General features: G+C 36.2%; 2 protein-coding genes across 4 annotated transcripts; both read left to right on the top strand.

The window, feature by feature from the left end:
* Nucleotides 1-5,107: 5,107 nt before the first annotated feature.
* LOC26535450 (60S ribosomal protein L38-like) lies at nt 5,108-5,628 on the top strand. Its single transcript, XM_015189718.2, has 2 exons — nt 5,108-5,251; nt 5,316-5,628. The coding sequence occupies exon 2, from the start codon at nt 5,316-5,318 to the stop codon at nt 5,526-5,528; it is 213 nt and encodes a 70-aa protein (XP_015045204.1). The 5' UTR covers nt 5,108-5,251; the 3' UTR covers nt 5,529-5,628.
* Nucleotides 5,629-9,750: 4,122 nt separating this feature from the next.
* Nucleotides 9,751-11,877, top strand: LOC6539286 (repressor of RNA polymerase III transcription MAF1 homolog). Of its 3 annotated transcripts, XM_002086145.4 has the most exons (5): nt 9,751-9,850; nt 10,553-10,928; nt 10,980-11,226; nt 11,281-11,558; nt 11,611-11,877. In XM_002086145.4, the coding sequence occupies exons 2-5, from the start codon at nt 10,828-10,830 to the stop codon at nt 11,663-11,665; spliced, it is 681 nt and encodes a 226-aa protein (XP_002086181.1). In that variant the 5' UTR covers nt 9,751-9,850; nt 10,553-10,827; the 3' UTR covers nt 11,666-11,877. The 3 variants fall into 3 exon arrangements, with proteins under 3 accessions (XP_002086181.1, XP_039226437.1, XP_039226438.1); XM_039370503.2 differs by lacking the exon at nt 11,611-11,877 and having other exon boundaries at nt 9,846-10,928; nt 11,295-11,526; XM_039370504.2 differs by lacking the exons at nt 9,751-9,850; nt 10,553-10,928 and having other exon boundaries at nt 11,085-11,226; nt 11,295-11,558.
* The last annotated feature ends 5,905 nt before the right edge of the window (nt 11,878-17,782 follow it).

The following is a 17,782-nucleotide window of genomic DNA, read 5'->3' on the forward strand; positions in this document are numbered from 1 at the left end:
TCTATATTCGTATAGAACTTTCTTTAAACATTCAATTTCCTCTACATTTAGATGTTCGAGTCTGTACACGTTACATTCGCGTAACTCATTGTTGATCGCGAAGTTGACTATATCGTTGTCAACGGACATGGGATCGAGATGTGTTACATCATTGTCCACTGTATCACTAACAACTTTTGAAGTGAGGCATTTTGGTAATGCGGTCTTCTTCTTCTGTTGTTGATGCTTTGGTTTTAGGCACTTAGGTGCGGTCTTAACCTTTTGCATCTTTGGAGTGATTTCCTCCACTGGAGCATAATCATCCTTTTGCTGTGGGTCGAGGCATTTAGATGCGGTCTCGCCCTTCTTTTCTCCATACACAAACTTAAAGGTTCTTGAACCTAAAGTAACCGTCTCGTTATCATAATCTATCTTAGCTTTCGTATCCTCTAGATACTTTCGACCTAACAGGAAATCATAATTGTCGGAAAATTTGTGGACATAGAATTTCTGAACAGACGGACATACTGAAGTGGGCTTCATTATTATGCTTTTCTTTAATTTTATTGCCCTTTTGATGGTATACACTGTTAGATCTTCTTATTTTTCTTCTAAATTTTCAAAATTTTCCCTTATGATATTGATGGATGAACCTGTGTCGATCATTCCCTTGTAAATTTTGTTATGATAACCTATTCTTACATGAGGACTGGTACGTCCTCCTGTGTCACTTGAGTCCGAGGCAGTTTGATGAAAATTTACATCCATTTTGCTTTGGCCACTTTGACTCTCGCGTTGTCTTTTTACCGGCATCTGACCGTTAGTATTATTTGAAGTTGAAGGTTGGAAATTAAGAAAATTGTTAAGAGAATTGTTTTGTTGGCCTTGTGTTAACTCTCTTCTAAACGTGTAATAATTTCCCCTTTGATTAACCGGTATGGGACGAGTGGAATACTGATTTTGATTTATTGTAGGTTGATTCGAATTTTGAGGTTGCGTATTGTTATTGTGATTCGTTCCAGGATAATAATTGCTGTGATTGTAATTTCTATTATTGTAATATCTTTGATTATTGCTTTGACTATGATTTCCCCTGTTCCTGCGTCTGTTCCCTTCTGATCTATTAGAACGCTGATTGTCTGGACTGGCGTCATAGAGACCTAGCTCCATTGAAGCTTGTTTTAATTTATAAATAGTATCAATATCTTGTATGATGTATCCTCCAGTTGTCTTATAAGTTTTATGTAGGGCCTGTGATCCTTGAATGCCATCGCCATTGCCGTCTTTGTATCCAGCCATGTGTTTACTCTTTCTTGGGTCACGACCTCCAATGCTGCATCCACTAGTAACCGTTTCCCTGCTCCGTAGATAACGTGTGCTTATCTGGCATCTTGAGTAGGGTATAAGTTGAGTAGCTGCTCGACCTGGTTAACAAACACAGACAGCTTGCCAGGTGTGCCATCGTAGTAGTTCAGTTCTTTAATTTGATTTAATAATTGATTTAGGTGGGTTTTCGAAAGTTGCGGAACTGCCATGGTGTATGTGTATAAGTATCTGGATACACGGTGTTTATTTTAATTTTTTTTTTAAGTTACGGAATTAAAAATTTTAATTAATTTTGTTTCCGACCGCACGGGATTTTAAATTGTTTTGCAGATGTTACTGACCACACGGGATTTTTTCTTGAATACTACTTTCTTTTGCGGATCTCAAAATTAATTTTAGAATCACTGATTTAATTCGACGATCCTGAATAGCTAGTTGTATAGCGTATCCTTCAATGGATCAGTACCGTACTAAAAAGACTATTTATTTAACAGATCCTATCGACTGCGCCAATTAAATAATCGCAATACTCATATGTAAAAAAAATATAATTTTATTTTACTGAATGATTACAATATTTTTAGTTGAGAAGAACACCGACCGATTATAATTAGGTCTCATACTGAACTCTGATAATTACTCTGATTTGATTGACGTTCAAGCCTCGGTTTCGAGCTTTTCTAATATGGACTTTAGACTTTAGGGTTCTGATCAAATGAAGAGAGAAAGCTTTGGAGTTGCTGACTTTAATAGTCTTTGCATTTCTCTTGGATTTAAGTGCATTCGCTCTTGGATACAAGTGCTCTTAGATTCTTATAATTTTGTTTATTGAAATCTAATACTTTTGTTTTTCGGGATTGTGAGTCCGAGTTTTGAACGTGGGAACGCAACGATGATGCGAGGGCTTAAGCATAGATTGCTTAAATTAGACAACGGATGTTTAGTCTACCAGTGGCTGACTTATCAGGTATCTGGTATCTGTTGGGTACATCCAGAGTTGTGTAGGGTGTGTGGGTGTGTTTGGGTGTACATGTTGTATGTGTATTAGTGTGTAGGCATGTGCTTAAGTCTTAGGGACTTATGGATATGTCACTATATATATATACAGATTAAATAAATAAATATTCGGGTAATTGGTAATATATCTAAAATAAATTACCAAATGTAGATCCTAAATTGCAATAAATAAATTGTGAATAAATAAATTGTGACTAAACAAATAATTAAATAAGACGGAACAAACAATAAATACACAAAAAAAAATATTATCAAATAAATATTTGTAACTAAAATTAATAAAAAAAATGTCTGAAGCCAAAAGGCTCCCGTTGCCGCCACTCGGGAGGCGTGTCGGTCTTCGTCGACGAAGATTTATCCCAATAAAATTGTGGATCAGCAAAAAAAGGAACGTTATCTGGTCCAAACTCGGATCTTGCCAATAGGTGATGGCCACTCAACAAAAAAAATCTCGCCAGGCCAATTTGGACGACCTGGCTGACTTTTCTTCGGGGTTCCACTGGGTTTCGTCGGGCCTGGAAAAGAATGCCCATAAGCATGGCTTCACTCCTGGCAGCCGACCACTTACCTAATGTTTTTTCCGCACCAGGTTTTCCAGTATTCCCCGCCGAAACTTCACTACTATTTTCGATTTTGATTTTGTTTTATTTTTGTATTCAACACCGGCGTACTGCTGCAGCTCTAATCAAATATGGTTTAATTAAAAAAACAATATCTTGGTGCACGTGCACATAAAAAACTTTAATTTCTTCGGAGCGCAGCAGTTATAACGCCCTTGACCGTGACTTTGAATCTGTTCTTCGTATTTCTTCTTTGGCCCTACCATGGCCGTTGTTTCAATTTTGCCGGGTCAACGGCCGGATAACATTAAGGTGACCTTAATAAATCTACCAAAATATTCGGTATTAAATCTTCCCTGCGCTGGGGTTCGATATCGCTATCGATATGCCGTCCACAACAAAATATATACATATGCATTTTATATTAATATTATTAATATTATATTTTTATTATTATTATTTTATAACATAACAGTGTTTTATTTTCCTCATCATATCCAAATGAATCTGTCGGGTTAACGTTGGCGTTTTCGTTATTGTTCATTATTTTCTCGATTTTAAGTACTAGCGTTGAAAAACCTCTATGATTGTAGATGGCGAATATTCACGTTTGCACTGCTCAGTCGTTCGTCTCCGCCTCCCCGTTTGTAAATCTATTTGACAGCTTTTCGTTCACTTTCTCGCAGTGCGCAGGAGTACACGCAGGACAATCTATAACTGTAACATTTACCCCATAGGCAACTCTACATATTAACGACAACCCTATTAACGATTGTGCGGGTATTTCAAATAAACCATTTAATCTCCGACAAATACATCTCCTTAAGTGTGAAAAAAACAAACAAAATTGTATCGCATTTCCTAAAATGCTTCTGTAAGCATAACCAGAAATTCTATAAGCGTTTCCTGTAAGGCTTCTGGATGTTTCTCGAAAGAAGTATTGCATTTTTACATAATTCGTAAACGTTACTCAGGATTGTTTCTGGATAATTTTCCGAATTAATAATTATGAAAATGTCTATTGAGTGTATTCTAACTAAAGTAGAGGTCGTGCTCCCAAAAAATATAACACCGTCCCGGTTAAATAAATTTTTCATTTTTTATTTTGTTTAAATAAAATGGCGATATAACCTTTAGTATCAGTAGCCTTGTTGATTTAGGCAAACATGTGCAATATATAATTTTAATATATAAAAATAACCGAAAGGTGAAGAAAAACCGCATAATTAAATTGAAATAAAATACTTATAAATATTATAAATAATGTGCTACTTACTTGCAAAATATAAACCCAAATCAGAAAGTCTTCGCTAGATTTCTAGGAAAAGACTAGCGACCTTGACAATTCAAAATTGAAAAGGCAACTAAACAAATTATTAATTTACATATTTAAAAACAGTATATTATAAAAATAAAATATTATTGAAAAATCTTTTCGTATTGTGGCTTATTTCATAAGCAGCATATTGTATGCAGAATCAACAGGAATGCTCGTACAGTTTGATTCAGAATTTTTCCAGCAGCTAATTAAATGGTTCCGCATATACTAGCCAGACTATACAGTTGGTGCACTTAGTCATCACAAAAGCCTTACATACTCCGTTTACTGCATATTTAGCGTTGGGTAGAGGTGGAGAAACATCGAAGTTGGTAGACATCGCTGTTTTCTGTAATTTTGGCAAAAAAAAAAAAAAATATTTTTTAATTTAAGGACTATTTTCTTTTTTAATATTGCTTAAATAACAAGTCAGTATTTTAAACAAAACATAACAAAAAATTATTTAGTTTCCATGTGAAAAGCTTATTTTATTATTGGTATAGAAAATAAATGTAACGGAATTATACACACCTCGACATAAATATGCAAGTTGCTGTTATACGTTATTCATACAGATATTTTGTTAATTTTATGTAACGAAACTATTTACCGCTCGAGATTTAAAGTTCCTTTTTTTATAAATAACAGCTTGATTGCTCTGACTGCACATTGTGACAATAAAATCCGAATATAAAACTGACTTCGAATATGGTGTAAATTTGTATAGTAAACTACCTTTACTAACTTATCAATATGGACTGATACGCAATATATAATTTTGATATTCAGAATATTCCATATTATCCTCATTAAAAGCTTAAATAATCAGGACTAAAACGGCATGAAGGAGTCAGTGTAAACGTGACCTCAGCGGCACACTAGTGACCGCGGTTTTATCATGTTTCAACCGATTTCGATTTACCAAAATGCAACACTATGTATTTTACTTCGTTAAACGGAAATAAAGACGTTTTCCTTTCCTCTTAAGTGCTGGAACAATAACGATCAATTCTTAAGTTTTGTGGATTCATATATTTGAATTTGTATAAATGTGAGTCTTTCTATTAAAATAGAATAAAGTTTGTATTCTGTTGTTTATATATATTTCTATGCAGATGCCGCGGGAAATTAAAGAAGTAAAAGATTTTCTCAATAAGGCACGCCGTTCAGATGCGCGTGCTGTAAAAATCAAAAAGAATCCCACAAACACCAAATTTAAGATCCGTTGTTCGAGGTTCCTATACACTCTTGTCGTACAGGATAAAGAAAAAGCTGACAAAATTAAGCAGTCTTTGCCGCCAGGACTACAAGTAAAGGAGGTGAAATAATTACTAAATAAACGCAATGCATCATTTCTACTGCAAAGGACTGCATTTCGGTTCGCGATATATTTGTGGCTGAACAATAAAATGAATTGATAGCACCTAACTTAAATGTAGTCTTGATTAACAATTAACTAAACTTGACGGACAGGAAAGATATATGAATGCATATATAATAATCATGTTCCCTCGTCTATTCGATTGTTTATAATAAACTGGATGTTTGGGTCAACAGTTGGCAGCTTTCTATGAAGCGCATACGGAAAAGCTGTGCTGGCTCACGTGCAGTGTATATATTCGAAGAAGTTCAACGTGCGTCTGTTTATATTACCCGTTTCCTGGGATATATTTGTTTCGGTCACTAGTATTTAGCGCAGTAAAGGAGACATTTTCTACTGTATAATGTATAAAATTGTCACGCCGATTCCTTCGAAGAATGTTTTGCTTCTTTTCTTCGAAAGAGTTGCCGTGACAATTTTAGACGTTAGAGACCAAGCGTTGCCAAAATATTTTTATGATAACGATAGAATTGTTTTAACAATAAAATGAATTAAAAGCAAAACATTTTTTAAGCTTGTGGGCGTTTGAGAACTCGGCGTGCATACGGGCTCAGCGAGCGATCCTGATCAAGAATATACACTGTAAGAGGTCGGAAACGATTCCTATCAGAGAACTGCAGCAAGCCACCGGCACCCTAAGTGTACCCGCTAAACACCGGTAGTCTCCGCACCCGGGTGTTTGGAGACACCCTAAATTTAGCAATGACAAACACCCGGGTGTTTTGCCACCAGGGTGTTTTTTGTACTTGCACAAAAACACCCGGGTGTCTGGCGTGCAAAGAAGTTTAGGGTGGGTGACGCGCAAGCAAGGATCGGCCGCAGGTACTTTTTTGTATGCATAAAAATTGTATGGGTGGAAGCGAGACACGGTCCAAAAAATTTAGGGTGAATGGAAACACCCAAGAAAAAGGTCGTGCACATGTTTTTGTGTTTTGATGTATCTAATGTCTTAACAAAAAACAAACTTATGTATTATTAAATAATATATTATGTATATTATTAAATAGTATTTATACTTAACTAACACAATTCTATTTCTATTGTTTTTTTTTATCATTTTAAAAAGAAAAATTATACATACAAAGTTAAATATTGTAATTAAATATTAAAAATTTTACCAAAGCAAATAATATAAGATATAAAAATGAAATGTCTATTTCGTGTCGGTTAAATTTCTGTAAATAGAATGCGTAATTCTACAGATTTTCTGCATAATATATTTCGTTTTTCAGTACTTAATGTACTTTTCTTTTTCGTATGTTACCTACCACAGGCACTCAAATGTCTACCAGACACCCGGGTGTTCACCAAAACACCCGGGTGTTTACCAAGACACCCGGGTGTTTCCGAGAAAAAGGCACTTGCCTTTTTCTGCATGTTTGCCATCTCTACCCTTCGTTATGAGTGGCGAGTGTGATCGGTACCCGCGACGTAGGGTGCCGCATTGATTCGGGTGCGCAGGCACCAGGGTGTTTGCAGACACCCGAATATTTTGAGCGGGTGTTTGTATGTACCCGCGAAAACCGGTGTGAGTGGCACCCGCACTCAAAATTGTTGAGTGTGATCAGGGTGGCAAAAAATGCCACTCTTGCAGTTCCCTGATTCCTATGTTCCTGTAAAATTTGGGTTATTGCGCTAACTAGTAAAATGCGAAACGCATGAGTGTGCCGATCGTCGTATTGGCTTCCGAAAATGACAATCAAATAAAAAAAATCATTCCGTGTGTTTCTGTGGTCTTGTGATGGACTTCGATGTTTTGGTAATATATTGTGTGCCGAAAGCTTTTTTATGCACCTCACCGATTAATTGAGAGGTCCTTCTTAGGGCCCTGAAATTACATGTTAGCAATTGCAGCTACAATAAGATAAGCCTTTTTTCAAACATCGATATTGTAAGTCCTACTTCTTCTATTGCCCTAATAGACGGAAAATAGTTCTGTAATTTAGAATTCATGTGCGGTATTTTCCGATAGCTCTGTTTATATTTTGCATACAGCTGTGTTCATTGAAATAGCAGTGAATAAGAAACTATGATATATAAATTTATTTCTCCAAGTCTGTTTTCGTAAGCGACTTTTTTAAAATTTATTTTTATATGAAAAGGGTATAAAAGTGGGGTTTCAAAACATTTTACAAAAGTGTGGGCGTAGCAGCTTTGGGCGGTTTGTGGGCGTCAGAGTGGTCGTGGCAAAAAGTTTTTTGGCAAATCCATAGAAATTTACAAGACCAATACAAAAATGAAAATATATCAAAACATTTTTCAAAAGTGTGGGCGTGGCAGTTTTGGGCGGTTTGTGGGCGTTAGAGTGGGCGTGGCAACATGAATTGACAAACTTGCGCTGCGTCTATGTCTCTGGAGTCTGTATGCCCAATCTCAACTTTCTAGCTTTTGTAGTTCCTGAGATCACAGCGTTCATACGGACGGACAGACGGACATGGTCATATCGACTTGGCTATTGGTCCTGATCATGAATATATATACCTTATATGGTCGGAAACCCTTCCTTCTGCCTGTTACATACTTTTCAACGAATCTAGTATACCCTTTTACTCTACGAGTAACGGGTATAATAAGGTATGTTAATTTAAGTAATACAAGGATTTTTGACATTTCATCGTAACACATTTTGAAATGTTTCGATGCAAAGCAGAATAAGTGCAAAAGTTCTGTTTAATAAATTTACAATGTACGTTTTGATTTGATTCTTTTTATGAAAGAGAGTCCCTTTAAATTGATATTCCATATTTTACATCTAGGTATATAGTTAAAGAATATTTAAAACATATGAAAGAAACGATGAGATAGCTAGTTACGGTAAATTTCTCGTGGGCTTATCAGTTTCTATTAATGTCGCGTGCGACATCGAAAAAGAATATTGGTTATCAGTGCGCCTAAAGTTCTTGTCCAGTGATCATCCAATCTTGTGTCCAAACATATATTGGGACATCAAATTTAAGGAAATATACATAAATGGAATTAAAATTTTATTTAATATCATCTGCACAAATTGATAATATGTCACTGTCTAATAAGTAAGATGAAAAATGGAAGGATGTGCAAAGCAAACCTGGTATAAGCCAGATGCAGTGGTTTGGTTGCAATCGCCAACAGACGAAAGCTGCTAGAACAGCATATTCATTAAAAAAGGGTTTTTGACTTTTTTAACTACATAATTTAAGTTAGGTAATTAAGTTTTTCATATAAGTAGAATACGTACATTTTATAACTTTACTGAAGATATTTTGTTAAATGTAAAAATAATTTTAAAAATAAAAAAAATATGTTAAATATATTACAAACATTTTGAATGCATTCTATGTTCTTCTAATTTATTTAAAAAGTGTGAAATAATTTAAAGAAGAAAATGTCGCGTGCGACAGTTAAAAATGCAATTAACATAAAACTACTAAATATTTTTAAGTGAACTCAAATGCATTATTAGGATAAAGTGATATATAATTCATTAAAATTATTTGCATTCAAATCTTTCATTAATACAATTGTATTAATAAATAACTTCACAATATAATTAATTTCTCACAATTTGTAATCAAATTAAAGGCACTAATTAATAAATTTCAGTTGCCTTTGTTGCAACTGTTAGTCTTGTCAGTATAGCTACGATTGATCACTGGACGTGATCCAGTGTAATTAAGAGAAATCCCTCATCAAATTGGGATTGACCCCAACCATTGTACCCATCGTGCTACCTACCGATAAAGATCCTTTATTGCCAACCCCAACTGCAAAACCGTCCAATGTAACGACCACACACTGGTGTCAGCTGTCGGGCCAAGAATGTTTTAATTTTAATATGGTTCTTACCAATTTTTTTTTGGATTTGGCAATAATATTTGCGAATTAATAGTCGAGAAACTATTTTAATGTACTTTTAACTAAATGAGGTAATATTTCCTATATATTATTTGTTTCAAAATGGTTAAAGTTAAAATAATTTAACAAAATTGCAATTTCGATTTTTCGATATGTCGCTATTTTATCGAAACCGATTGGTCAAATATGTTTCCAGAAATTTCCAAAACTCAAATAATTAAGTAAAAATTAAAGAATGGACACGTGATTCATATACCACTGTTCCGTAATAGCTAATAACTTTTTGACGTCAGCTTGGCGCACAATGTTTTTGAGCACTTTTGTAGGTCTATTGTGTCGATAATCAAGTGATTGCATTTTCATTACAGGTATAACATTTTGCATTTGGCTCTAATATAACTTCGAAAAACGAGTCACTAGTTTTGATACTGTTCAGTGTAGTGGCCACCATTAATTAAAATCTTATTTTCTTTACCGAACACACGTTAACATTACAAATCATTATATATTCATTATATTGTTGCACATATCTAAGTTTAATAGTTATCAATTAATTCAATACATTGTATAACTACAAACATAAACAGAGTACAACAAATAAAGAATGGCCAAGATCTGTTTTATTTGGTTTTTGCCTTATAGATCATTAGAGACTAGAGAATTTTACAACAAACGATATAAATATAGTTCTTTTTGCCCCTGATATATACGTTTTGAGAATTTACATACATAGCTATGCAAATATATGTCTTCAGTGCAGTTCAAGTCGTATATTAATTTTGGCCATTTTCTTTGTGTATATTCACACGCTTCAACGAAGCAACATAACATATTGATACATATTTATGTACTTACATATATATGTTTTTATACACGTTACTCGTAGTGGAAAAGGGTGTACTATATTTACAGATAACTATGTATGCATGTATACAAATGGCAAAAGGAAACGTCCGTGTGAACGCTGTGATCTCGGAAACTACATATGTACATATAAAAGCTATGTGTACATGTGTAGAAACTTGAGATTAGGCCTGCCGATTTTTATGACAAATTTCTTACAAAGCTCCTTTTAAATAAATATGTATATAAGAACTAATTGTGAAACTAACCTTTTTCATTTTATTTATGTTTAAGGATCTGCAATAAAATACATTTCACGAAAGGCGAAAATACATTTATTTTGTTAAGGATAAGACAGTTGGAGAGGAAACCCAAGAACAATGCTCAGACTAGCTAAATCGGACCAATTGCTAGTTTGTCTGTTTGAAATTCAAATACTACAAGCAAGATATATTATAAATCAACAAAACCTAATAAGACACAAGGCTGTGTAAATATTATAAGATTAGTATTGTAACTTTATCGATAACTTGAGTTTATATGTATCATTTAAATTTACATCATAAATCATGAAGTTACTTGAAAGTTCACGTTTTGAGGCTATCAATAACGCTCTTTCTATACAAACAAGTGGCATCACGATTTTTGGACGTATAGAAAGTTACTCATGGTATGTTTATTTAGTTATATAAAACAATATATTAAATGGTCTTTATTATAGCAAAATGGTTGCAGCTGAGAAAGTATTGTATAAACGATTTACAGCAGATTCTCATGGGCATGACCTTCAGGCGTTATCACCTCCACAAACTTTGGCTGACTTTTCGCCCAACTTTCGGCGAAACAACAGTCAATCTGGAGATGAAGGCATTACTCTTTGTGATACGATTTCCAGAAAAACTTTGTTTTATTTAATTGCTACTTTAAATGCGTCGTTTGAACCAGACTACGATTTTTCTGAAGCAAAGGTAAAAATCTATTAAAAGCGTAATTCCTATTGTTTATTCTAAAACTCTTTAAAGTCTCACGAATTTAGCAAAGAGCCATCATTGCAGTGGGTTATGAACTCAATCCATGCAAATTTATCGGCATTAGCTGGAGATCAGTATCAAGTTATTCGTCAACCATTATGGTCTGCCGTTGATGACGAAGTGATCCTTTCAGAATGTGACATATACAGTTATAATCCAGATCTAAGTTGCGATCCTTTTGGGGAACCAGGCTGCTTGTGGTCATTTAATTATTTCTTTTATAATAAGAAATTAAAACGAATTGTTTTTTTTACAAGTCGAGCAGTGAAGTAAGTAAAACATATTGATACCATAATTACTTTATTAAATTTCCTATTTCAGTTCTCTTTACGCCGGTGAAACTTCTGACTTTTCGATGGAGGAGGAAGTGTACTGAGAAAGTGATTACCCCCGTTTAACAAATTTAAAAAAATTAATTGGAGATGACAAAATGTTTAAAGCTGCTATTACATATTACAGCTCCTTCTTTATTATTAAACGTATTTTTAAAAATGTTCAAGTATACTTCACCTTAACAAATAATTTGATACATGAGAAAGCTAAATACAAAGTAATTTGCTATATTTTAGAATAGCAAATGTAAAAATATGTTAGAAATCTCATTAAAATTGGTATATAACATTCCTTTTATACCCAATACTCGTAGAATAAAAGAGTATACTATATTCACTAGTAGAAAGTAGAAGGAAGCGTTAGCGTAAAGTATATTGTATATTCTTTATCAGGATAAATAGCCGATTCGATCTGGCCATGTTCGTCTAGTCCACCCGTCTATCTATCCGAATAAACGTAAGGGCATAACAAAAGAATTTGAATTGTTTAATCCTGATAAAGAATACATTTTAAAATGGAAACCATTAACAAACCACCATATTTTCCACCAAGCGATCAACATTTGACTTTCGTTGGAGTTTTAACGCTGTTCAGTTAAAAAAATTCCTAGCCAATGAAGAATTTTTATACCCTATACACGGAGAGTTAAAAGATTTACTATATTCATTCAAAAGAGTATTATAGGTAGAGGGACTGAAAATGAACTTATAAAAGTTAAGGCTATGCCTACAATTTGCACGTTTCTTTTAGAACATTTCTACACCCATATATAATTTATCTTTATTTATTAAACCAAAGACGCAGACAGTTTAAGATTTTTTAATTTGGAGTTGGCTTATGCTAATGCTGCATTGTATTTTTGTATTTATCTTGCATTTTTAATTGCCGATGTTTACTTTTGTTTCGATGTTTAGTTTGGCCTTTTTTGGTTTTGGAATATTGCATTTACCTTTTTTTTTTTTCTAGTTTCACGGTGACGATATGTACGCTTATACGGGGAAAAAGGGCGCGATCTTTTTTTAAATTTGATGGGGATTTGACACCGATGATAAACCTGCATTACCGGCTTAACAGCCCTTAAGGAAGAGCTCTCTCACGGTTACCTGCAGCTCAATCGACTGGACTGCCACTCTACAGGCGAGCACACTCATTAGTCAGCCGATTCCCTTAAACATCTGCTGGATTTTACCGACTTTGTAAAGCCAAGACTTATTGCTCCACCAACACAAGACTTTCTCTCCGATCACTGTGCAGTCGACCTGTTCTTCAACATCCCGGTTTTCCAAAAGAACACTCAAAGGAAACTCACAAGCAGACGCCTTCAAGTTTACCTTCTGGATGCTCTTCTGCCTGAACCCTGAACCCACACACACCGACATACACAATGCCATCGAAGGTCTTAGATGCATACCGCTGCAAAGTATGGGAATCCGCCGCCCTCGTCGACGCCGAGAACTCCGGAGAGAGACCTCCATTTCTGTTTTCCAGAAGCTGTGGCCCTCGTGGCTGAAAAAAGACGCCTTAGGAGAACTTGGCTGTCCACAAGCATACCCAGGGACAAAGCAGAACTAAATCGTGCCACCAAAGAGCTCAATTCCTTGCAAACTACGCGACTCTTTCCACAGGTTCCTTCAGGAACTGAAACCAGGTTACTCACAACACAATCTTTAGCATTTCATTAGCCACATCAAGAGACCTTCGAAAAAGGCTTCCCCTGTTTTCAAAGCGGACGGCTCCTGGTGCCGCAAGAAGAGCGTGCTGCAACTTTAGAGTAAATAGACAGTCCAAGTGTTGGACAACCAGTTATACCTGAGGAGGTTGGTCAAGAGATCGGAGCACTGAAAACAGCAAATCACCTTACCCGAAACGCATCGGCGCGCAAGCATTAAAAATGTCGCCTCTACATTGCTCCCAGATGTTAGCCAACATATTCAACAATTGCTTCCGAATTAGGTACTTCCCTAATCAGTTGAAACGCGCAGAGGCAAATGTTCTCCTGAAGCCGGGAAAACCTGAAACCAACCTAGCCTCGTATCGTCTGCAATGCCGCCGAATCGTTAAGCGTAACTGGAAGCATTCGAGAAAAAGAAATACTGCCGTGCTGTTACGCTGGACATTAACCAGGTGTTTGACAAGGTGTAGTACCCTGGACGTCTATATAAAATCAAATCCCGTTTTCCCAATTCCCATTTTACCCTTTTAAATGCTACGCGGAGGGTAGAGTATTCCATGTGAGTTTCGGAAGCTAAGTAAGCACGCCGAGGTCCATTAGAGCCGGAGTACCACAATGCAGTGTCCTTGTACCCACCTTAGACCCTCTATACCGCAGACCCTCCCACCATTCTCTTGAGGAACCTAACTAACTAACCTAACTGACCAAATTCACTGACGACACCGCATTCCTTGCCACCGCCTCTGACCCCGAAGAAGCATCTGCCGTCGTTCAACGGTAACTGAATGCAATAGAACCCTAGTCTGAAACATCGTAGTGAAAGCGGAAAAGTCTAAAAATTCCATTTTTGCACTGCGCATAGAATAATGCCCTCCTGTCTCATTAAACGGAGACACAATCCTTAATGTACCCACACCCAATTACTTAGGGCTGACCTTTGATCGCCGGCTCACTTGGTGTTTCCACTGTTAAGCGCAACCAGGCTGATTTGCGCATGAGAGAACTACTCTGACATATCGAAAGACGGTCAAAGGTGAGGCAAAACACAAAACTCCTGGTATACAAGGCAATCCTCACACCAAGATACGCGACCACCCAAACCACCTGACAGCCAATCCCCCAAGCTCTGGTCAAACTGTCAGGCGCCAGAGAAGACGATACCCACTGGATCTCACACTGGCTGAATAAAGAAACACAAATCTATTAAAACTTTTTCTGCTATAAAACAAAAATGCACAGCAAAAAATGAATCACAGACTAAGTACGCTTTCTTTAGCAAGATGATGAAGTGTAATGAAGTCGTTCATGCACCAAACTAAAGGTGGCTTGAAGGGACTGATTATCAGTATTCAGCTATTAGAGGAATCTCCAAAGCGACAAAAAGCGCTGTTGGTACAAACAGATCACCTGCCAATAGCAGCAAACTTTCAAATGTTGCTTAGATCGGCAGCTAGAAAGGATTCGGAGCAATCCGATCAATTCGTGGAAAGTGTCCAGCTTAGGGCTGCTAGAAATTCCGTTGTGACTTTAGAACCTGTTAAATCATCTGGTTTCATTAGTTTATATATTGAATTCGTACTACCGGCACAAGTTGGCCCTTCAGAAACTTTTCATTTTTTTTTACGCTAGTGATTTATTTTTAAGGGTTTGCAATAAAATACATTTCACGGAAGCCGAAATTAGAGTTATTTTGTTAAGGATAATTCAGTTAGAGAGGAACCCCAAAACAATGCTCAGAGTAGCAATCGAATTGTGTGTTTGAAAATCACCACTATGGCATGCGGTTGATGACGAAGTGGGCCTATCAGAATGTGACATACAGTTATAATCCAGATCTGAGTTGCGATCCTATTTCTTTTATAAGAAGAAATTAAAACGAATTTTTTTATTTACAAGTCAATCAGTGATGTGAGACCAGATCCATTGAATGTAAAAAGTAGAAGGAAGCGTTTATTATAAAAATAATATGTATAGAAGTATATACATATATTCTTCATCAGGATAACTAGCCGATTCGATCTGACCATGTCCGTCTAGTCCACCCGTCTATCTATCCGAATGAACATAACGGCATAATAGAAGAATTTGATTTGATTAATCCTGATAAAGAATACATTTATCGGTAGAATAGAATACAAGTCAATAGAAATTTACAAGACTAATACAAAAATAATAAAATATTTGGGAGGTTTGTGGGCATTAAAGTGGGCGTGGCAAAATGTTTTTTTGCAAATCGATAGAAATTTACAATATCAATAAAAAAATGAAATAATATCAAAATAGTTTTTAAAAGTGTGGGCGTGGCAGCTTTGGGCGTTAGAGTGGGCGTAGCAACATGAATCGACAAACTTGTGCTGCGTCTATATCCCTGGAGTCTATATGCTTAATCTCAACTCTCTAGCTTTTGTAGTTCCGTCATACGGACGGACATGGCCAGATCGACTCGGCTATTGGTCCTGATCAAGACTACGAGTATATATACTTTATATGGTCGAAAACGCTTCCTTCTGCCTGTTACATACTTCTCAACGAATCTAGTATACCCTTTTACTCTACGAGTAACGGGTATAAAAAAAACCCATCGTAAACCCATACTTATAAATTTAACCAAAAACATTGAATTTTATTCCGCTTCTCGTACATAACATATATTTTAACAAGCTTCCCCTCTTTGGTCTTCAGCAGGTGTACGCATATCGGGATATCAGACTGCACTGACAAAGAGCGGGGACACAGTTCCGACGAGATACCCTCCACTCGAAGCACAAAAAACAAAATAAATAAAAATAAAATAAAACAATTCCAAAAAAATTTAAAACCCTTTTCGGGAGATCGTAAGACTTTGAAGATTCAAAACCAGAATCTTAAAGCAGGGGAAGGGGTACCATCACCCCGTTGACTCAGTTGGATTGCGACAAAGAAAATGCAAGTCGACAATAAATGTCTCCAATGAACCGGTCAGCGGCCGCAATAGATTGCAGAAAGTAAAAAAAATCAACACCAGTTCCGGGCACACTTCACCAAAGGGGTATTGACTCCCCAAAATAGGGGACAGCGAGAAATATGATTCCTAGGTGGGAACACTTGGCATAAAAGACCAATAGATCAGAAAAAAGCTCTATGCCGGTATAAAAAGACCATGGCTCACCGATGAAAAGTCAGTCAGTACCGGTGAAAACACCCGCAGTCAGTACCCGGGTAAACACCCGTAGTCCGTCGGTACCCGGGAAAACATCCGTAGTCAATACCCAGAGGCAGTCATCCGTACATCAAATACCCGGGCAATTATCCTTCTGTTCATTACTCAGGGATAATTCCAGTCTCGAAGAAAAACGTTTAGGAGCAAGGACTAACAAGGAACACACTTTGAAGGAAGTCCATAGTTCCACGAAACTCTCAGGATGGGCGGCAAGGAGTCTAAGGCCTCCGACAACACAGCAAATGTGATAAACACCGTGGAGGTTGTCGACCACAAACAGCAAATAAAAGGAGTACAACACACCCTGGAATTCATCGCTGCTATGCTGGTCTTCCTGGCTCTGTTAAAGATCGTAGAACAACGCAAAACAATTACAAATAAAAGAACAAGTGAACCGGTGCATGGCCGTTAAAGTGAACATCAGCAAAAACAAGCAACAGCGTAGACTTCCCTAACAAATGCTCGCTCCAAGTAACCTGGGAGCCGAATAGCAGCCAAAGCGTGCTACAAAAGAACAGAAACCCAACTCATTCATACTTTAATATATACTCCACTTAGTGTAATTTTTTTTATTTTGTGTTTGTATTTATCTTATTTTCGGTTACAATTAATTGGTGCACGAAGGTATATGTATGTATAACTCCATCACTATATATATAGCAACACCCAGGATCCAACGCGTCGAGATCTCATCGCTCCGGATTAAAATGGGGTAAGTTTGACGGAATCCTGTTCCCGAGTTTTTTTATATTCATATATATACACATATATTCTCGTGCTCATTTTATTTTTACACCATTAGTGAATATATAAGTATATTTCTGTCAGGTTTAAAGAAAAATATCTTATTGTTAGCCTCTTCCAGCCAATTTATTTAATTAATAGGAGTTAAATATTTTGTGTTCAATATTGTTTTAAATAAATAAAAATTACTTTACAGCGATTAGTATCCGTCTTGTTTTTGATATGAAAAAACAAAAGCCCTCAGAGCGACGTTTGTAGTCGTGAATAGCCAACAATTTTTGTTGACGTGCGCACCTTTGCTTGGTGATGAATTCGATACTCCTCGCTAAAAACAATTATAGCTAACTTATCATAATTTTTGTATGCTAGCTTTGCAATTCTTTTTTTTGTATTACATGGCACTAGCCAACGATCTATTACTCAATAAAATTATGCTATTGTAACTACAACAAAATGAGTAGGTAAACATTTCCCGAAGGGGTGCTAACGCGCGAAGTGGAGTAGGTCAAAAACGATGACATAACGTTTGACGGAAAACCTTGACA

The sequence above is a fragment of the Drosophila yakuba genome, chromosome 2L (assembly GCF_016746365.2).
Source record: "Drosophila yakuba strain Tai18E2 chromosome 2L, Prin_Dyak_Tai18E2_2.1, whole genome shotgun sequence".
Lineage (NCBI taxonomy): Eukaryota > Metazoa > Arthropoda > Insecta > Diptera > Drosophilidae > Drosophila > Drosophila yakuba.